The sequence below is a fragment of the Zeus faber genome, assembly GCF_960531495.2.
Source record: "Zeus faber genome assembly, chromosome: 17".
In the NCBI taxonomy this organism is placed as follows: domain Eukaryota; kingdom Metazoa; phylum Chordata; class Actinopteri; order Zeiformes; family Zeidae; genus Zeus; species Zeus faber.
In genome coordinates, this window is record NC_137204.1 from 21,860,417 (window position 1) to 21,881,361 (window position 20,945).

The window sequence follows — 20,945 nt, forward strand, 5'->3', positions numbered from 1 at the left end:
AATAATAATATCAATAAATGAATCGGATTTATTTGGTGTGGTTTTTTTTTTTATTGTTAAGCTTTTATGTTACTTGTCCGTGTCATCAATGCACAAACTTAAAAAATGCTTGGCATAATTTATACGAAAATCACATATTTCCAAAATTCGGCTGAATGAATTACTTGCTACACCCGTCGCCTTTCCCAATAAGAGCTCCGCCTCTCGCCCATTCGACGCGCCAATAATCTGTCACCGTGCGACACCTGGCGGCTGCGCTCGGTGTCACGCCACGCGGCTTGGCGCGCCGGGCCCTTTTTGGTCCTCTCGCCGCGCCGTTGGCCCTCCGGACCCGCCCGCTCGCCCCTGCTCCGGCGCACGTGGAAACCCGGGCGTGAGAAACAACAACATGGCGAGCCACGGCCTCACCTACGACGGGTGCAATTTCTTCAGGCAGAGGCTGGTGTTGTCCACGCTGAGCGGCAAACGGGTCAGAATTAAGAACATACGGTCCAAGGACGACAACCCGGGGCTCCGCGGTGAGAAACCAAAACACCGTCACATGTCCCGCTGGTTAGCATGGCGGCTAGTGCTAGCTGCTACGCAGTTTGGAGTGACGCGTTCGTGGCGCTGTGCGTCGGGCGTGGGCGATGAAGGCGATGTTTATCCTCACCGGGGGCTGTTGTGGAGCACCGACCACCAGTAAAAGAAAAGAAAGGCGTGGGGTGGTCTTCGCGTAGGGTGACCGCGAATGTTAAAAACTAGTGAGTTTGAGGAATCCCGCAGGTGTGTGCGCGCAGCGGTGCGCTCTGCGGGTCCTTTTAAAAAGTCTTAAACTGTGTAAATTCACTTGAACGCGTGTACCACTTTAAAGGTCATTCGGCAGTCTTATATTCTCATAATATTTGTCAGATTCATCACTGTTGTTGTTGTTGTTGTTGTGAAAATGCCAAGTTCTTCTGCCCCAGAGTCGTAGTTTCTGATCTAATAAAACCCTGAACCCCAAGGTTATATTCGTCAAACAAATACAGTGTAGTGAAATCAAAGGGCAAACTCCAAAGGCTTTTCAAAACAAAACAGTGGGGAAAAATCGAATAAATATACAAGAAAAGCCAACAATATAAGCAAATAAGTATATACGATTAGCTGGACGAGGGAAAACTGTCAAATCAAGACAAATTACAAGCGCTTATTGTGGTGTCTTGCTACTTTTTATACACAAGTCTATCTAGTGATTGTCCGCAGTGTCGATTCTTCTGTGGTATCTCATTATTAAGTTAACAAGTGTGAGTTTAGAGCTGCTTTCAAACATGCACTGCAACCCTGATGATAGCTTGACGTTACCCGGAGGAGCTGTATGTGTGAACGCAAATGTCTGAATCATCTGGCCAGACCCGGACAGTCTGTGTGATGTCCGATTGAGCGGTACGTGCAAACAGGGAGGGGTAATTGTCGTTGAAATTGCAATTGTTTGATGTCATCTCTACCATGCGGCAATTATTTACCGTCATCCACAGAGTGACGCTGCTTCATACTCCTTTCTGCTTTCCTTTATATGCTTTTCCACTTTTTGTTTATGTTATGTCCAAATACTTGGAGTATCAACGTCAAAAAAGATGCGTCATCTTGGGTGTGATAAAACTCTGTGCCGTCATTGCATCACATCCTGCCTCCGGCATGCTCTAACCAGGCTCCGCCCCTCATCTAAACCAAACTGAGTATTTCCAGGATTCCCGGTTGTCCTTGATTGGACGACCGGGAATCCTGATTGTCCGGAGTGCATGTGTGAAAGTAGCTCAGTCTACCTTTGGGAAGACCCTGGCATGCAAAGACTAGGGAGTTCAGTTAACCTGTGGGAAGACCCTGGCATGCAGACTAGGGAGTCTTGTCTACCTGTGGGAAGACTGCCACACAAAGACTGGGGACTCTTGTCTACCTGTGGCAAGACTCTGACACGTAAAGACTAGGGCGTCTAGTCTACCTGTGGAGTGACTCTGGGGCGTCTAGTCTACCTGTTGAAAGACTCTGGCAGGCAAAAAGTAGGGAGTGTAGGCTGCCTGTGGGACGACTCTGGCATGCAAAGACTGAGGAGTGTAATCAACCTGTGGGAAGGCTCTAGCATGCAAAGACTGAGGAGTGTAGTCTACCTGTGGGAAGGCTCTAGCATGCAAAGACTGGGGTCTCAAGTCTACCTGTGGGAGGGAAGACTCTGGCACACAAAGACTAGGGCGTCTAGTCTACCTTTTGGAAAGACTCTGACACACAAAGACTACAGTGTCTAGTCTACCTGTTGAAAGACTCTGCCACGCAAAGACTAGGGAGTGTGGTCTACCTGTGGGGTGACTCTGGGGAGTCTAGTCTACCTGTTGAAAGACTTTGGCAGGCAAAAACTAGGGAGTGTAGGCTGCCTGTGGGAAGACTCTGGGATGCAAAGACTGAGTGTAGTCTACCTGTGGGAAGGCTCTAGCATGCAAAGACTGAGGAGTCTCTACCAGTGGGAAAAGACTGGGGTCTCAAGTCTACTTGTGGGAGGGAAGACTCTGGCACACAAAGACTAGGGTGTCTAGTCTACCTGTGGGTAGACTGGCATGCAAAGACCAGGGCATCTAGTCTACCTGTTGAAAGACTCTGCCACGCAAAGACTAGGGAGTGTGGTCTACCAGTGGGAAGACCCTGGCATGCAAAGACTGGGGCGTCAAGTATACCTGTGGGAGGGAAGACTCTGGCACACAAAGACTAGGGCGTCTAGTTTAGGTGTGGGAAGAGTCTGGCATGCAAAGACTAGGGTGTCTAGTCTACATGTGGGAAGACTCTGGCAGGCAAAGACTAGGGAGTCTCGTCTGCCGCAAGGAAGACTGGCATGGACATACTAGTGAGTCTATTCTACCTGTGGGAAGGCTCTGGCACGCAAAGACTAGGGCGTCTAGTTTACCTGTGGGAAGACTCTGGAATGCAAAGACTAGGGCATCTATTCTACCTGTGGTAGGACTCTGGCATGCAAAGACTAGGGAGTCTCGTCTACCTGTGGGAAGACTGCCATGCACATACTAGGGAGTCTAGTCTACCTGTGGGAAGACTGGCACGCACATACTGGGAAGTCTAGTCTACCTGTGGGAAGACTGGCACACACATACTGGGGAGTCTAGTCTACCTGTTGGAAGACTCTGGCACTCCAAAAAAGGCAATTTTAGTCGAGTCACACTTTATTTATAATGTGCATTTCATACCAGGGCAACACAATGTGCTTTACAGAGAAATACAATCAAAAAATATATAAAATGTCTGTGCAATCATAAGAAGTCAGTGCAGAATAAACCGATCTCACAGCATACACAGCACACACACAAATCTCACAACATACAGAACACAAAAACACACACACACACACAGAACTCAGTCATAGACTGTAGCAAACAGCAAGGTTTTTAATCTGCTTTTAAAAGTGTTCAGTGTGGGGGCCTCTCTCAGGTCCCCAGGCTGGGCGTTCCATTTACTTGGGGCATAGATATAGAAGGCAGCCTCCCCTGCTTTAGGACTTTAACTTATTTTGGGATTCTCAGCATAGGAAATACAAGGTGTGGTGTCTGCGTGTGTGTGAACCGGTTGATACACAGTCAAAGTATGAGGCTTGGCAGCTCTGTATAACAAGCATTCAAAAAACATTTTTACAATATAATTGTAGTAATGCAAGTAATAACCGAGAGCCGCAACTTAATCACCGAAACATGTGCGCCACCACGTCCAAATCCTCCATCTGCTTCCTCGCTGTTGCGTGCATACGTCCACATACATCCTTTGTGTGTGCAAGTGAATGAGCTTTGTCCGTGCGCTCTGCTGCTCTGGCCGTCGCTCCCTGTGGTCCTGCGGATGGACAGACAGAGTGGGGTATTTTTCGATACTGTGAAAATATCGCATCTGGTGGCAAATATTGCGATATTCGATATTATTGAATATCGGCCCAAGCCTTCCTCCCACTCCACTTCAACTGACTCCGTCTCCACCCGACAAAATCCAAAACCCCTCTCACCAACTGCTCTCTCTTCAGCCATCACATTCTGTCAACCGTCCACAGATGAAGCCTCTTCTACTCCTCTGTACTCTCTCATACCCCTTTCCCACTGCGCCAAAAACGGTGTCAAGAAGGCGGAGGATATCAATTGCTTCTCTCTCCAACACCACCACTGCTCATCTCGAACGATCTCCTCCAAACCATTTCACCGGACATCATGTCAGCCTTTACTCAAGAAACCATTACTCTACCCAGCTGTTGTGCAGAACGACAGACGTGCGTGGCTTCTCTCTATCCAAGACCCTCGAGCGAGCCGTATCCAATCAACTTGCTCTCTACCTCTCTCAGAGTGACCTCCATCCACCTTAATCTGACTTCCCACTCTGCAGAGACTTCTCTCCTTGCTGTCATGGAGGCTCTCCACAGCGCCAAAACTCCATCCCTCTCGTCTGTCCTGATTCTCCTAGATCTGTCTGCTGCCTTTGACGTAGTCAACCACTAAATCCTTCTCTTCACACTCTATGAACTTCGAATTACAGAATCTGCATGTTCCTGGATTGCATCATACTCGCTCTTACCAAGTCTCGTGGAGAGAATCCTTATCCAAACCTTGCACACTGGAGTCCATCAGGACTCATACCACCATATCTCCAGTCACTGGTCAGGTTCCAGACGCCGACTCGTAAGCTCCGCTCCTCCACCCTTGCAGCCTCGCTCCTCCGCCACTATGTTGTCTGAAGGGTCATTAATCCCACTTATGACCGACTCTCCTCGTCCCCGGCGCCGAAATGGTGGAACGAGCTCCCCCCATGTGTCAGCAGGACTGCTGAATCACTCCCCATCTTCCGCTGCAGACTAAAGACCAATCTCTTCAGACTATACCTGGATCCTACTTGATGTTACCTGTCTACCCCATGAGCATCTCTTTACCTGTCTACACCATGAGTAGGGTTGCACAATGTCATTTCAGCATCGTCATCTTGATGTGCTTATGGGAAATAGTCACATCGCAGAACCTCATACACGTCATGCTACACCTTTTTTGCTCATTGATACTAAAGGAAAACTTGCACGGTTCTCATTTTCCATGACTAATCTACAGGAGAAGTCTGTCTGATATAACAATTTACAACAATTTTAAGGGTTCTTGATACTTGATAGGGTTGGGTATCAAGAACTGGTTCCAAGTTGGAACCGGTTTCGTGGGTTCGATAGAACACGTGGGTTTCAATTTGCGACATAGCAATAGAAATTGGTTTGTAAATGTGTTTGTTTTGTTGTTTTTATAAATAAGGGGGGAAATGAACTTTCCTGTCAAAGTTGATAGTTTACTGATTATAGCCTAAATGTGCCAAGATTAAAAATATTGTTTTTATTTTCTATTCACGTGCCCCTACAAAGTAACCCAAATCATTGTAGAACATTATAGAATTCTTTATCTTTTACAAATAGAGCTAGCTTGTAAGTCACTTTGGACAAAAATGTCTAAAATGACTATGTAATATGTATGTATTTACAGTGTACAAACCTTAAGCCTAATACTTGCCTGTTACACTTGTCTATTTTAGATTAGCCCAACACGCTTTATAATTGCCATCATACCTTCTTTAACTGGAAAGTGAAATCCAAGAAAGTCTTGATACTTGAAAAAAATATTCCAGTTCCTATTTACTTACCTTGTTATCTGACTTGAAGGAAACATTTATAATAACAGTTTCTACTCAATACTTAGCTCTGCCCTTTACCTACCTGCAATACTTTATTGAATAACATTTGGGAGACTATTACAGTCTTAATCTCTATTCAGTTTTGACTTGAAAGTATCAAATCGACCTCTTTGATATCTGCAGACACCCTATGATCATTCTAGGACAACAAAAGGACAGAAGGATGAATTACTTGGCACGCTAATATTTTGTCTTTTTTTTTTTCCTCTAGAGTTTGAGGCCAGCTTTATAAGGCTGCTCGACAGAGTCACAAACGGCACCAGAATAGAGATTAATCAAACAGGTACGTTTCATGGAGGCAATTCCCTAACTCGCAAGTTTTGTAGTTATCGTGCGTTTTGTAGTGTATCTGCCCTTTCAGCTTGTTTTTCTACAGGTGGCTATTGCAGTGTGGCGTTCAGAGTATGCAAACCTCAGTGTTTTGTAGAGACGGCACCACTAACTATGTAGCCCATAAACAAATGATCCTCTTTCTCCCTGTTAGGTACTGTTTTGTTTTACCAGCCCGGCTTGCTGTATGGAGGCGTGATAGAGCACGACTGTAACCCACAGCGTTCCATCGGGTACTATCTGGAGGCCCTGCTCATGTTGGCTCCTTTCATGAAGACTCCGTTGAAGGCCACTCTGAGAGGGGTCACCAACGACCCCACGGACCCTTCGGTGAGGATGTGCGCATCACACCGAGACAAGAAGTGTGTTGAAAATTAAGGTTACACATGCATATAGGGATGGATATCAACATTTTTCAACCTGGTACTTTACTTTGTTAACTAATTCTGTATACTGGGTAGTTCCACATTGTGGCAGAAAATATTCACCACATAATTTTCTTTAATACTATTGCATCTTGCATAGGGATGCTAATTCTGAAGTATTTTTATGACTGATAGCCAACCCTCGTTAACCAATCATTAACTGACATTAACCGACCATATTAAAATATTAGGGCACTGCCCCCCAAGAAAATATGAATTTTCGCCTTTTTTTATTGGACTTTACAAATTATAAATAAGGGGAATCATAAATATATTTTTATACGTGAACACAGCTCTCCCTGCGATCCCAGAGAGACATGTAGCTGTTCCTCTAAATAAAAAAACAAGGAATAGTGTGTTTTTAGTTGTTTACACTGTTTTTAGTTGTTTTATTTGAGGAACGCGCAAGGAGGAACTTGTGCGGCCAATTTATATATATATTTTATATATATGTATAAATTGTATTATTTGCGGTGGTGACGGTAATGAGCTTGACCGTGGTAATCATCACAGGCCTAGTTGCACATGTCGCCACCATGAGTTGTATTTAAGAAATAGATTGCATAGCCTATTTTTCTTTTACCAGGCAGAAAACTTTTTTGAAATTACTATAAATATATATTTTTAACTGTTTAACTGATAGTTTTAATCGGTCAAAATTGTTATTGTGGGTTAAACGGTTAATTATTAAAGGTGTCCCTCTTCCCCCTTGAAAGCCCAGTGTTTCTTTTGACTGCAATACCGACATACTTTGTCCCCTTTTGATACACACTTTCATGCCTTGTTTTTTTATTTATTTTTTTTAAACACAGTATGCTACTTTTGTATTTTGCTGTAACACCTTATGTACGTATGCGCCACTGCTGTACTTATTCGACTTAGTAGTACTTAGTAGACGTACTAAAGAAAGGGGGAAAATCATTGTTTGTCTCTCAACCAAAATCTCACATCTACACCTATTCATTTAATTCCCCTATTATTCCAAGCCTTCGCACCTCAACCATACTGACTTTTATATCCCCCCCCAGGTTGACAGGCTAAAATCTGCAGCCCTGCCCGTCCTGAAGCAGTTTGGCATTGACGGAGAAAGCCTGGACCTCAAGGTGAGCGGGACTCGGTGTCGCCGTGCGAATAGGACGCCTGTTGACGTTCATGTTACGGTTGTTTCCAAAACATTGCTCAGAGCTTGAAAAGCTGCTTCCCTTCCCTGCTTCCCGTCTGACACTCTTTACTTTCCTTTTCCTCCTCTGCGCGCTCTCGGTCGTCCACCAGGTGGTGAAGAGAGGAATGGCGCCCGGCGGTGGAGGGGAGATCGTCTTCTCCTGTCCCATTAGGAGAACGCTCAGGCCGGTCCAGCTGATGGACCCGGGAAAGATCAAGAGGATCAGAGGCGTGGCGTATCCTTTGACGGGATCACCATCACCGTCCCTTTTTTACCCAGAGAAAAAGTCGCAGTTCATAATGCATTTTGTGTGCGTCCAATTCACATTCATGATTCATTCCTATTCATCAATAATTAATAATAAATAAAAGTCAAAAGTAATGCCTGTGATATTTTCTCTGTTCGTCTTCTGTAATGTTGTCATCTTTCTATAAATCTGATGACGTTTTTTTTCTCCCCTGTTAACTATTGGCAACGCGAGTATACGTTTATATTTCTGACTATGTGGTGAAAGTGAAACTGGATGAGGATCTGTTTGGGTACAAACGGATCCAAAACCTATAATGAATTTGCGTTTTAAATAGCTTTTGACCCCCTGTAGTTCCTTGACAGCGTGTGCTTAGATATTCGGTGAGAGTTTCGCCCCAGATGGCCAACCGGATCGTGGAGTCGACCAGAAGCATCCTCAACAAGTTCATTCCAGACATATATATCTACACTGACCACCTGAAAGGGGCCAACTCAGGGAAGTGAGTACTCTAAAAAAAAAAAAAAACAACAACTCGCCACAAAGCTAAAACAAATTATTTGTTTACTTCAACATCGTTATTCCTTGCCCAATTCACATGAGTCATCCATTGGGAAATACCATCATCTGTGTTTCCTCAGGTCTCCGGGCTTCGGTCTGGTCCTCGTGGCGGAGACCCTCAACGGCTCCTTCCTCAGCGCCGAGCTCTCGTCCACGCCGCAGGGGCAGGGGGAGCCCGTCCTCCCCGAGGACCTCGGCAGGAGCTGCGCCAAGCTGCTCCTGGAGGAGATCCACAGGGTGGGCGTCACACACACACACACACACTCACACACACGCTTTAAACAACTCACTAGTTTGGTATTGTAAAAAGTCTTTCTTTCGTTGTTTTTCTCCCCACCGGTTCTATGCTCAATTTAAGGCCGGGTTGGGCCTTATTGTGTTTGGATTTTTTCGATCGATTTTAAAAAGCGTTTTAAAACTTGGGAAAACAACAGAGAAAAAGGAAATTTTCATTGAGAGCCCAAATGGGGCCTGAAAGAAATATGCTTTCATTCAGCGTATTCCATTTCACATTTTCAAAGTCGACGCCAGGCGCTATTGTTTAACAACTAATGGGCCAGGAATGTGATGCATTGCTAGAAATGTGAAGAACTGCTGCTGCCCTCAGCAGAAAAAAAAAAAAAAAAGCCTTGGAGAATCCTTTACATATGCAGACGCACACACACACACTCGTCGGCCAGCCGGTCGGGGGATGACATGCGTTTAACCGAATTACAGCGCGTAAAGAACTGCATAGCGACCGGACTTATTTATCCACATTCCCTTAAAATGAGCAACATCTGCGTCCCTGAATGCTACCGAGGGGAAACTGCGTCTCCGGGCAGGGCCAAATAATAGAAAACAAAAATTCAAATAAACACCCCCGAGCAGCTGGTTGATTCAGTTTTGGGGAGGTTGAGAAGGGCGTCTGCTAAATCACGTAATGTAATGACCGTACCGTCATGAGTAACGAGTGTCAAGGGATACGACTCTGACAACTTAATCGTTTTGTTTTTTTCCCATAATCATCATAATTATTCATAACTTTTTTTCCCTGTGTGGATCACAACATTACCATAACGCTGCATGATGTGTTTGTTGTTTTTAATCCCACCGTTATGATGACAACGACTTTGTGGGATGTGCGAGTCTTAAGTATTATGAAAACCAGCCAGGTCCATATAGTAAACTTGAGGGTCTCACTCACTCACTCACTCACTCACTCACTCACTCACTCTCACGAGCCGGCGGCGGCGGCACAATGGACGCCTGTGGTGGTTTTAAGGCCCAATTCTCAGGTATAATGCAGCCGCGTCCAACAGCGACACGGTTGGAATTCCGTTTAGAGTCGGAAACATTCCTGTTCCCGTAAATAATCCACAGTTGATGGAATTTGTTGTGATGTGTTTGTATGTTCTGGGTGTGGTCTGGCTAGTTTTTTCTCTAGCGTGCTTGGCACAGAGTTGAATTTATTGTTTTTATTATTATTTTTTTTTTTTTAACATATTTATTATTAAACACACATTTTGGAATTCACCTAAAATTGTACTTCACTTTCCTTCCGATGTTGTTAGAGATTGCGTTCGTTGAGCTGAGACCTCAGTGTTTATGTAAGTGAGGAGGTGTTTATGTAGGAGTATTGTAAAACTCGCTTTATTGGGTATTAAAAAAAACTGCTCGGTGAATGCCATGTCATTTCAGCTTACCTCGTAGGCAGTTATGAGAACATTCGGCACCGTTTTATCGACTTGTCATTGCGCTCAAGCATCTGAACACTTTTAAACATATACGGGAAAGGGATGCACACACACACACACACACGCACACAAACGGCAAAAACAACTCCACATTATGAAAGCTTTTTGATTAGGGATTGTGCGACTCATTTGGCTACTGCGGTTCCCTCCCTCAGCCCTTCCTCATCAGAGCCATGTGAGTCCAGTTAGCCTGGCAGGATAGCGCTGATTAGCGCTGAAAGAGGAATATTGTTGCCGAAGCTCGGGCGGCAGGGTGGGGACGCTACTTCTGTTTAAAAACGGCCACTGAAATGTGGTGAAATCAAAATGCGCTTTTTTTTTTTTTTTGTTCCCCCCCCCCCCCCGGTTTTGTTGGTGGTTTAAAAAGGACTCGTAAAGCAGATAAATGTACCGGCCACATCCAGTCATGCGTAGGGGCTTTTTTCGCTGGTGGCTGGCAGCGACACGCCAGTTTATCTGGTCACAAGCAGAGCGAGAGCGGAGAGGAGGGATGGCACGGGGCGGCCGTGAAGGCACGACGGCAACCGCCGGGGCGGTTAATGTTTGAACCCGAGAAGGGGTGTCCAAGTCGCTCTTGAGGACGTAGGTACCCTTAATATATATGTCTGTGCGCGCACGTGTCTGTGTGTGTTTGTTTTGTGGTTAATCAGTACAGTGTCAACTTGTGCTTGTAGTAAAGAGGAAAAAAAAAAAAACAACATAACTACATGATGACTACATGACATTTTGTTTTTCGGAGGCGACGAGGGAGCGGAGGTGCGAGCGGTCGAGCTCAACGCTTCCCCCAGGTGTTGTCTCACCTTTTTATCTTTTCATATCTTCATTTTCTCCTGCCGCGATGTCTCTTCCTGTCCTTGGTTACTGGCGTAAGCTTTTCTTTCTCGGGGGGGCTCTGTTGGTGCAGTAGGGTTTACCGTTTGTCATGCTTAGACTTTATACGATAATCTACATTATGTTGTAATGTCGAGGTTTTGTCAGTGATTTCAGTGAATATTCTCTAATCAGCAAAACTGCCGTTATATTTGCTTTTACCTGTGCGAGTTTAAACCTTGGATAACAGAAAATATATAGCTGCCCTGTTGGGTGAGAAATGTCAGCGCTTCAATACAAGAAGTTGAACTTGGAGGGACTTTTCCCGAAGACCTGGTGCGTTTGATTATTATTTTTATTAACTCAGATGAAGTTGTTTGTGAAGGTAAGAGAGACAGAGGCAACGGTTTGGTGGCTTGAAACGGCCTATCAGCTGTTTTCTTCAAGGCGACCGAGCCTTAAATTTCGCACAAAAATCTATATCACAGCTGCTTTTCAGTAGCGTGTAGGACTTGCACTCTCACACAGGTTCACAACGGTCAACATGAAGGTTATATGATGAAAGGCCTGGAACTAGGAAGGTTTGAAAATATTGATCTTGTTTGCAGGCAGCTGTTGCTGATTGAGTTCTGTTTGTCAAATTGTTTAAGTGCTGGAAATTAAAAAAATAAATATATACTTTTTTTTTTTTTTTTTTATTACAATGGATTCACACGTTCAGTGCTAGTTTGTCTCTCCTTCATAGTTGTATGAAGATGATCCGCTGTGCAATGGACGGAATTGTACGTTGAGCGGCCATTTTCCCCAAATTATTTCAGCAAATCATGCAGCGTGCGCCGCGTGGGTCCAGTCCGACATGACCCTCGCTCGCTTGAGCAGCGAGCACGACAGCATGTTGTTGGTTCGAGAGCAAGACAGACCGGGACCCTCTGTCCTCAAAATATCTCCACTGAAGGCAAGACAGATATTTCTGGATTTTTTTTTATTTTTTTTTTAACCAGAGGTTGAAAACGTTCTTTAGAGCACGAAAAAAAAAAAAAAAAAAAAAAAAAAAAAGCCGAGACGAGCACGGCGGCCGTCGAGCCGAGGAGGTGATGACATTGAGAAGCGGTTCCGATAAGGGAGCCGAGTCAGTGGGACGTGTTAAAAAATGAGTGGGAGGGCGGTTTCACAAAACACATGTCAAAATGATGGGATGTAATGTACCCAGTGGAAAACAAATACCAGGGGAGCAGCTCGTTTCCAAGACGTAGAACATTCTGTATGGACGTGTCTCTCTTCAGTCTTGCGATAGTTAAAATAATCACAATATACACTGGAAAAGGGCGGGGCCATATTGACTAAATCAAATATTTTGACTTTTTTTTGTGGATTGGAGTTGATAAGGTGCTTTACTTTACTGTAACGCAGCTTAAAGTCTGGTGACCTCTCGCCCATTGGCCTCTTTTAGGGTATATTTTTTTTCTTCTCGCCAACGTGTTTGTCAGTTTCATCGGAGCTATCGATGTGCTTGTACGGGGTGAGCAAGTTCCTTTTTTTCGACGAACGTCCGCCTCGGTGACGTGGTTTGTTGATGTTTTTGTCGCTGACGTGCGCGTACCCCCTGCCCGTCCTTCTCTTTCTGCTTTTCAGGGGGGCTGCGTCGACTCGACCAATCAGAGCCTGGCCCTGCTCTTCATGACCCTCGGGCAACAGGACGTGTCGAAGGTTCTGCTCGGACCCCTCTCTCCGTACACGTAAGCTGCGACAACACACACGCTCTCTAAAAATGATGCTTGCTTTGAATTTTTTAACTAGTAATAATACATTTCTAAATGTTGTGTAATTGGATTATTTTAAGTGGATTATTTAAGTTGTGCCACGGCACCTCTGCATATGGTCCATGTTGTTTTGCCACCAACCCACTCACTTCCACCACATTTCCTTTATCCTTTTTTAATTTTTTCACCTAACCAGTAAGTGAGACTGTCTGTCTGCAACGTGAAACACAATGGTTATTTTTTTTTTTTAAGGTCAGAGATGGAACTTTTTTAAACAAAACCCCATGAACTTTGTAAGAGTAAGACAGCAAGTTTTTTTTTTTTTAACCTGAAGTAAAAAGTGTAGTTTGTAAAATCCACAATATACTGTGTACACTACTAAAAAGTGGAGTTGTTCCGTCTTTCCAACCTGAGCTGAAATCAAGATTAAAGGCAACAATTGAACCAACTTGGAAAGAATTTTGTGCAGCCGTGTAGTCCATTTTCTTTTTCTTAACAGTGCGCACGCTCGCACACACATTCCCCAATCTCTTACACGGTAGTTACTCTTCTACAGAGCCTCTCTCTCTTTTTTTTGGCAAGGGACAGAGTTCCAAAGTTCTCTCTTCACTAGGGCGAGAAACAGCGGTCAAATAAACAGGCTCGAAAAACAAACCAATTGTTTATGTTGTTGCTAATCCAAGTCGGATAACCTGCTCTCTGGCATGCTGCGCTGTGTTTTTGGGTAACATTTGCATAAGCGTTTAATATTAGTGTTTGTGTGTGTATAAAGTGAACAGACACAGCCTTTCAAATTCAAACTTGAAATTGATTGAAAATATTTCAGATGCGTTTGTGCGACAATCATAATCTGGGACGAGAAGCGGATGACGTTGAAGCGCCGACGTGAATGAGGAGGAGACGCCACAGGAACTATGAACTGTCCATTTTCAGTTATCATGGTACCGGTGCTGTGTCACTCTCAAGTACAGTACTATGATAACTGAAGATTGGCAGTGCCATCGCAATATTCCCCTCATTTTACCACTGCAGCCACTTTGCCTCCTGTATTATGTAAATTCGTGTTCACACCTTTTTTTCCTGATAATTAATTGGTTTGTTGGCGTAATTGGGCTGGCCGAAGATGAGCGGTATTAGCAAATGTGGATAAGTACAAAATTACATCACCCCCAGAACTCTGTGGGATGACACTCCAGTTTTAAGGTGGAATAGCGGTCACCTTGGAAACAAACACTTGATCTTATTTTTTTTTTATTTATTTTCCAGTTTGAGGGCTGTCACGGTCATCCGGTTTTAACTGATGATTCATTGTTTTACAAATAGACAATTCAATTGATTGTTTGATGCCAGTAGAGCAGTTGCAGACAAACGTAATAATCCACTTGTACCCACTGCAGAAGAGCCAGTTATAGACATTGAAGGTCGGATCATAAAAGCTCAGGACAGTGAATTTGCCTGTACCCTACTGATAGAAAATCATGTAATCCACTCCCAACATTGGTTTCAATTTCACTTTAAATTTTGAGGAAAACACATTGTGAGTTTTAATTATTGTAATAATTGTGCCCGCTCCGTTCAGTGGGTTCGCATTAGTGTTGGTTGGAATATGGCACGTCATTTGATGTAAAACTTGAATTATACACACTGTCTCAATATATAAACTATTTTTCCCTTCTTCTCTCCGCTTAGGATTGAATTCCTCAGACATATCAGAGATTTCTTCCAAATTATGTTCAAGATGGAGACCAGGAAGCCGCTAGAAGACGAGAGGAAAGGCGGAGACAAGGTTCTTATGACCTGTGTAGGAGTAGGATTTAGCAACATGAGCAAAATCGTCAAATAAATATATTTTTTTACGTCGTTGAGACTTTGCTTTTATTTATTCAATAACAATGTTAGTGGATTAAAGCTTTTATTCCATTGAAAATAAACTCTGTACCGATATTTCATAACAATACTGCTGAAAAGAGAAATGTTGTCTTTGTTGATTGGCACATTCAACACAAAGCATTGGTCCAAAACAGGTGGTAGGACTTCATTTGATGTCAAGGTGTTGTAGTGTTAACATAACTATCAGTCACTTCAGTGTTTCACATTCTAGAAAATGCAGAATTTAGATGTATTGGTCACGCCTACTGATGAAGCTGCATTCAAGCATATGTACAGTTATTTAATATACTGTCGTTATTGACCAGTGCCTGTTGTGATTCCGTCTGCCTTTGGGTGACGCCGCAGCTTGTGCCGCGCGTTTGCCATCCAGCGAGGACTCAGTCATCGCCGCCGACGAGAAGCTTCAGGGCGTCGCCGTAGCTACCCGACACTTCCGACTAGACAAACGAAAGAGAAGCCGGGCGTTACGTCAGGACCCCCCCGCTCGTCGCGTCCGACTCACGCTGACGAAGGGAAACGTAAGGACCGAGCTCGGCGACGCTGCGAGCGATACGTTCAAATGTTAAAAAGGTATCGTTGCGCGTGGGAGCTTTTTACCGTTAATTGGGAATGGAGCGAGAGGCCGAACAGCTTCTTGTACTCGGCTCTGATGTCCAGCAGGTCGATCTCCGAGCGGCTCACCAGTATTCTGGTCAGAGTGGACTCCGTGGTGCCCACACCCTGGACCACGCACACACACAACGGGGGGAAAGAGAGAAAACATACGCCATGTTGTTTTCGGAAAACTTTGCTTTGGTTTAATATGACGGCGTGTGCGGCAGCCCGCTGAACAGTTCGCCCTGCGTCTGCACAATCCTGTTGTCGATCTGCCGGTGAGACATTTCAACCCGTGTCACGGCCTCGCCCGCAACAACGGCGGGCAAAACGGCAGCTTAAAATTCCTTTACACGCCGCTGCAAAGCAATGGGCCCGGCGTGCTTCGACACAATAGGATGCACCAAAACAATTTGGGGATCTGGGGGGGGGGGGGGCGCGCCGGTAGACCCGCTGTGTGCAGAGCACAGAACAAAGACGGCGCCGCGTACCTTCATGCTCTTGAACAGCCTCTCCGCCAGGTAAACCGGGACGCTCTTGACACACTTGACTGGAGGGGCAGCGGCAGAGAAGAGGAAGAGACAGTTTGCTTTGAGTTTCGGGGCTGCTGTACATTAAACGCCAAAGTAACCAGTGTAAAAAAAAATTATAATAAAAAAGTTTTTAAAATAAGCGGCAGGAATCAAATCACATGATGGTGTGTTGTTCTTACCAATAGCCACTAGGAGTTTCTCCAGGTTGCCAGACATCTCACCCTCAATGCTCTCCTGCAGGGTCTTCTTGCTGATGCTCTTGTACTCTACCAGGGCTGCAATAAGAGGAACGTGTTAATAAACATGAGATATATATATATAAATAACACATAAAAAGGCCAAAAAACACCTCAGACACTGAAACTGGGGCAGGAATTTCTCAAAAAAAAAAAATTACATTTACATTACATTTTGTCATTTAGCGGACGCTTTTATCCAAAGCGACTTACAATTATTCAAACACCGACGGACGCAGCCATCAGGAGCAATGAGGGGTTAAGGGTCTTGCTCAAGGACACTACAGCATGCTAGCAGGAGCCTGGGATCGAACCAGCAACCTTTAGATCACTAGACCACCAGCTCTACCTCCTGAGCTACCACCCCCAAAATATTTTAGATGCATTATTGTCGACAGCTCGAGACGTTCACCCACTCTGTCGGAGCTGTGGGATGCTCCGGTTGCACAGGATCTCGATAAACTTGCTCTCGTCCGTCCCCCACTTCTTCTCCCCCGCTTCATACAGAGCCTGCAGGAGAGGAGACGCATGGCAGTTATACACACATTAATACAAAAGACTGAAAAATGTTGAGAATCAAAATTGAAAAAGAAAACAAAGCAAAATAAAAATAAAAAAAAAAGCTGGCTGCCAGGAAGTCCCAACTGAAACCCACACCTACACACTTTATATGAAAAACAAAACAAATCCGTTCTCGAAGGAAACTAAAAACTCTATCCATGTGTTACGCATGTTTTAAGTTTTAGCTGACAATACCTTAGCATCTGCCTTTGCCTTGGCAGCGTCCACATTGGTGCTCTCATCTCTCTTCCCCTGAAAAAGAAACACGCAGCCTTTCTTAACTAACGTACTTGGAATCAAATAACAGTTTATTTGTTTAGCGCCAACACGCTATCCAAATGATGGAACATTCTCAGCTTGCACTGGTGGTGTGTGCCGCACTTCAAGGCTTAAAGTAAAAATTCTATAATTTAACCTGTTATAGCAGCACAGTAATATAAAATGACAGGGAACTTGCATCCTCACAAGAGAATGCAGCGTAGGGATAACACATGGACTCACAAGCATTGTTTAGGAAAAAGCTCTAGAGAAAGGAATGCTCGTAGCAGCCTCTATTCTCTAATATATGGCTCGGTGAGGGATCAGCACGGTCGAGAGTATCCCTCCCTCCGTTTTTCCCCCCCGGCCGTGCCCTGATGTGTCACTGCTCAGTACCTCGGCCAGGAGCAGGAGGGCGTCGCCGTATTCTCCCGAAACTTCAGACTTCAGATCATGAAGCATTGATCTCCCCGTGTCTGGGACGGAACAGAGGTGACGCAGGGTTTGAAAAACCAAAACGGGCTGGAAATTCCACTTTCAAAATAAAAATTAAAAAAATTCATATTAAATTTTTTTATTTTGAATTAAATTCAATTATTATTATTACTCTTTAATTAATCAGTTTCAATCAGAGTACCAGCTCCAGTAGAGCTCACTTCACTCTGAAGCGTGTGAAAGGTTTAACTCTTTCTTTGAGATTCGGTTCTTGGCGAGTCACAGTAAAACGAGTCGTTTCATATTCCAACCCTTTGCTCCCGTTGTTTTGAAGCACGGTGAACGAGGGAGGGCTTCCGGCGAACGACCCAAGAGAGTTAATTATTTCCAATCGGCGAATTGAATCCCCACCCCCGAGTGCTTTAAAAAAGAGTTGTTCATTACGGACGAATCGTTTGCGAGTCGCGAATCAGCGTCATCAGGCCACAACAATAAGAACGGTTCCACATGTTCCTGACGTTTTAAGCGGTTGACAGAATAGTGGTGTAGTGCCGTGACATTACTTCAATTGCAAGAATTTGTGCCGTGGCATCAAAGGTTGGGAAACAAGGCGGATACACATTCCTCATAGAGATGTTAAAACACACACACACGCACACACACACACCAGCCAGGTAGGCTGCAGAGAAGGCTTTGATTTGTTTGCTGGATCTGGAGGCAAACATTTCGGTAAGCGTGCTCTCTGTGGTCCCGGCCCCCTGCGAATGAAACACAGAAGCACGGGCTTCAGTCCCACATCAATATACAGCTTTATCCACATTTTAACCAACTCTACAATGTGTGTATTTTTGTTTTTTTTACGCTTTTTTTAATAGTCAGCTTTCTGGTTTAATGGAGCTGCAGTTGTTTTAGAATCAAACGTTTAAGCCATTGCTACTGATGATCCTTAGACTACTAGTAAATTAAACAGTTAAAATAATAATATGAAATTTCTTTGATTAAGCGCAATTTTGCGTTTGAAATCAAATATTCATGTTTCTTGATTCGGAAGATTTTGAAAAACCATCACAATTTTTTGAGCGACTCCTTGGGCTCTTTGAGCACATTTAAACCGCGCGGCTCCGTTTGTCCTGGATGTTTATATTTTTCAGTCATTTTTGGAGCCATCGCTTCATCACTTTTTTTTTTTTTGTTTTTTTTTTTTAACCTTTTTGTCGCCATTTTTCTATCATATTAATTTCATGTTATTTTCTCATAAAAGTAAAATCTGTATTAAAGGACAATACAAATACAAGTACTACCACAGTATATTTACATTGGGTTTAATGCATTTTAGTCAGCCACATTTAATAAGCACATCAAACACACGCCCTAAAAGAGACATCCCATCTCCTGTCATGTCCCGTTACTTTGAAAGCCCTCGACCAGACGCTCACCTTAATGGCTCTGATGACCTCCCGACAGTCGTAGACATCGGGAGGCGTTACCAGGGCAACGAGCAGGTCCTCAAAGTCTCCGTGAGTGTCGCCCTCTAGGTCGGCAACCAGCGTCTGAGAGAACGTGGGGGAGAAGTCTGAGGAATTCCTACTCCTCCATCGTAAGATGTTTTTGCTGTTGTTGTTGTTGTTTCCCCACAACGGTTTAAAAAAAATAAAAATAAATAGATGTAAAATAAATGAAGGTGAGTTTGGTTTCCGTGTACCCTCCCCGTGGCTTTCTGGTAGGCGCTGGCGATGAGCAGACGCTGCGCATTGCTTCTCTGGGTCAGCACCTCCACCAGGGTCTTCTCTGTGGTACCTGAGAGGAACAAAGACGAAACATGCTTATGTGGTGGCGTCGTACTCCCGCCACCATCAGCGTCGAGACCATTTCTATTTTTTTTTCTTCCCCTCGGTGCGTCGAAAACGACGGGTAGACGGGTGATCCTACCGACGCCCTCGATGGCGCTCTTCAACGCAGCCACGTCGTCTGCCACTTTGAAGCCTGCCTTCTCCTTGACTGTTCCTCGGACATTAGACTGGTGAGAAACAACAACATCCCCGTAGCGTTATCAATTAGGGAAATAAAATAATCATAAATAATAGTGGTAAGAGTTATATTTATACACCGCTAGATGGTTGTTGTTGTTTTTTTTAGGTCCAGTTAGTCCAAATCTAATGACAAACACAGCAACCTCTGGTGTACGGTACAGAATGTGCAGGTATAAGGAATAAACACAAAGGTAATTTACTGTACAGTGACCTAATATCCACTGAAGTAAAGCACTAAATGTCCCAGTAATTCAACCCCGCTCTTACTCGTTATACCCCCCAAATCCGGACCCACACAATATATGTTTTCTATTAAATACAAGCCTCCAATTTGAATGACTTACAACACTTGTTTCCTTCTGTGAATCCAACATGTAGCGTAGGTCCTTGTTAAAATGAAGTAGGAAGTGTGTGTGTGTGCGTCCCAACTTACCGTCACGGTCAGTGACGAGGGGGAGTCCAAGAGCAGTTCCAAGTCATCCTGGAAAAGAGGGTTGGAACTTTTTACGGCTTCAATTCAGGCGTTACGGGTTAAAAAAAAACAAAAACAAAAAACGGCAAAGACAATAAAAGTTGATCTACGGAAGCCGCTCACCCACACGGACATGTTTCCTCAGGCTCGATCCAAAGCTGCGGAGAGGTTTTGCATCGTTACGTGTACGTCCATGCGATCCGCTACCAGTAGTGGCGGGTGTAGTACTCGCACTGACTTTTACTCAAATAAATAAACATTAAAAAAAAACAAAAAAAAAAACACAAATACAACTTGCTCTTAAATGTACTTAAAGTAGAAGTTAACGTGAAGGACTTGTCGCACGCCGCGTCCCGACACGCCGCACCCCGCTGCCGTGGAATCAGGATGAGCTCGTCGTGCGGATCCTGGTTCCACTTCGCGGTGAAGCGGGACAGGTGCTGGCGTCCCGAATACGAGCGCCGGGAGGAGACGCTGCGGGGGTAGGAGTAGCCGTTCGCTTTGAGAGGCAGCGGAGTTAAAAAAAAACCAAAAAAAAAACACGGACGTGTCGGGGAGAGTACACGTCGGAAGGGTCTCAGAAACGAAATACATGCGAGTACTGCGACGAGAGGAATGGACCTAAGTACAGTAACAACAGTACGTTGGTACCTTCCGCCATGTTGTCCATCATTACCTGTAATAGGTAACGCAACAACAACAAGCCTGGAAGAAGTAGAAGATAGAGTCACTATTTAGATGTGGGCAGAACAGCAGGGCCTTGTTTGCACGTTTCATTTCCCACAATCTGTGCGTGTACTTTGGGGTCCGCCCTTTTCAACTCCTCGCACAATTTGACTTTCTCCGGCCGGATCCGGACACGTTACCGGGCCCCTGTTCTCCTACTTTAGAAGACCGGGTAGGGGATGGAGGCGCCTGGAATTAACACTTTGGGGGGGGGGGGGGGCTCCATAGCTCTCCTGCGACCCTCTCCCCAAAGCAGCACATTCGGACAGAGAATTGAGGGGAGAGGGGGACGAAAAGAGGATGGAAAAGATGGTTAAAAGTGGGTGAAACTGCGTCTGTCCTACCTGCGAACGGGAGCGGGGTCGGTGAAAAGAGGAACCGTGTGAGCGCAGGCCCGTCGTTCACACAGCGCACCAGCGCCACACCTTCAGCGCGGGGGGAAGTCACGCCCCGACCACGGGGCG

The 20,945-nt window shown here is 44.8% G+C and overlaps 2 protein-coding genes across 3 annotated transcripts; one reads left to right on the forward strand and one right to left on the reverse strand.

Moving 5' to 3' along the window:
* Nucleotides 1–364: 364 nt before the first annotated feature.
* Nucleotides 365–14,606, forward strand: rcl1 (RNA terminal phosphate cyclase-like 1). Its single transcript, XM_080018104.1, has 9 exons — nucleotides 365–518; nucleotides 5,927–5,998; nucleotides 6,200–6,375; nucleotides 7,499–7,573; nucleotides 7,743–7,867; nucleotides 8,256–8,381; nucleotides 8,521–8,677; nucleotides 12,619–12,722; nucleotides 14,436–14,606. The coding sequence occupies exons 1-9, from the start codon at nucleotides 389–391 to the stop codon at nucleotides 14,587–14,589; spliced, it is 1,119 nt and encodes a 372-aa protein (XP_079874230.1). The 5' UTR covers nucleotides 365–388; the 3' UTR covers nucleotides 14,590–14,606.
* A 2-nt stretch (nucleotides 14,607–14,608) lies between these two features.
* anxa3b (annexin A3b) lies at nucleotides 14,609–20,945 on the reverse strand. 2 transcript variants are annotated; one of them, XM_080018105.1, is made up of 14 exons: nucleotides 20,826–20,945; nucleotides 19,879–19,913; nucleotides 19,717–19,764; nucleotides 19,183–19,270; nucleotides 18,956–19,050; nucleotides 18,690–18,803; nucleotides 17,921–18,011; nucleotides 17,215–17,294; nucleotides 16,756–16,812; nucleotides 16,416–16,509; nucleotides 15,943–16,038; nucleotides 15,722–15,780; nucleotides 15,234–15,356; nucleotides 14,609–15,073 (listed from the first exon to the last, which is right to left on the reverse strand). In XM_080018105.1, the coding sequence occupies exons 2-14, from the start codon at nucleotides 19,888–19,890 to the stop codon at nucleotides 15,014–15,016; spliced, it is 1,017 nt and encodes a 338-aa protein (XP_079874231.1). In that variant the 5' UTR covers nucleotides 19,891–19,913; nucleotides 20,826–20,945; the 3' UTR covers nucleotides 14,609–15,013. The 2 variants fall into 2 exon arrangements, with proteins under 2 accessions (XP_079874231.1, XP_079874232.1); XM_080018106.1 differs by lacking the exon at nucleotides 20,826–20,945 and having other exon boundaries at nucleotides 19,879–20,010.

What these genes read in the sequence shown, in the direction of transcription:
- rcl1 (XM_080018104.1), top strand. Translation starts at nt 389, where the DNA reads ATGGCGAGCCACGGCCTCACCTACGACGGGTGCAATTTCTTCAGGCAG. An exon ending in CGACAACCCGGGGCTCCGCG is followed by an intron (nt 519 to 5,926) that starts GTGAGAAACCAA and finishes TTTTTCCTCTAG; the next exon opens with AGTTTGAGGCCAGCTTTATA. An exon ending in GAGAAAGCCTGGACCTCAAG is followed by an intron (nt 7,574 to 7,742) that starts GTGAGCGGGACT and finishes GTCGTCCACCAG; the next exon opens with GTGGTGAAGAGAGGAATGGC.
- anxa3b (XM_080018105.1), bottom strand. An exon ending in GAGCGCCATCGAGGGCGTCG is followed by an intron (nt 19,051 to 19,182) that starts GTAGGATCACCC and finishes TGTTCCTCTCAG; the next exon opens with GTACCACAGAGAAGACCCTG. An exon ending in CGCTCCATTCCCAATTAACG is followed by an intron (nt 15,074 to 15,233) that starts GTAAAAAGCTCC and finishes TCGTTTGTCTAG; the next exon opens with TCGGAAGTGTCGGGTAGCTA.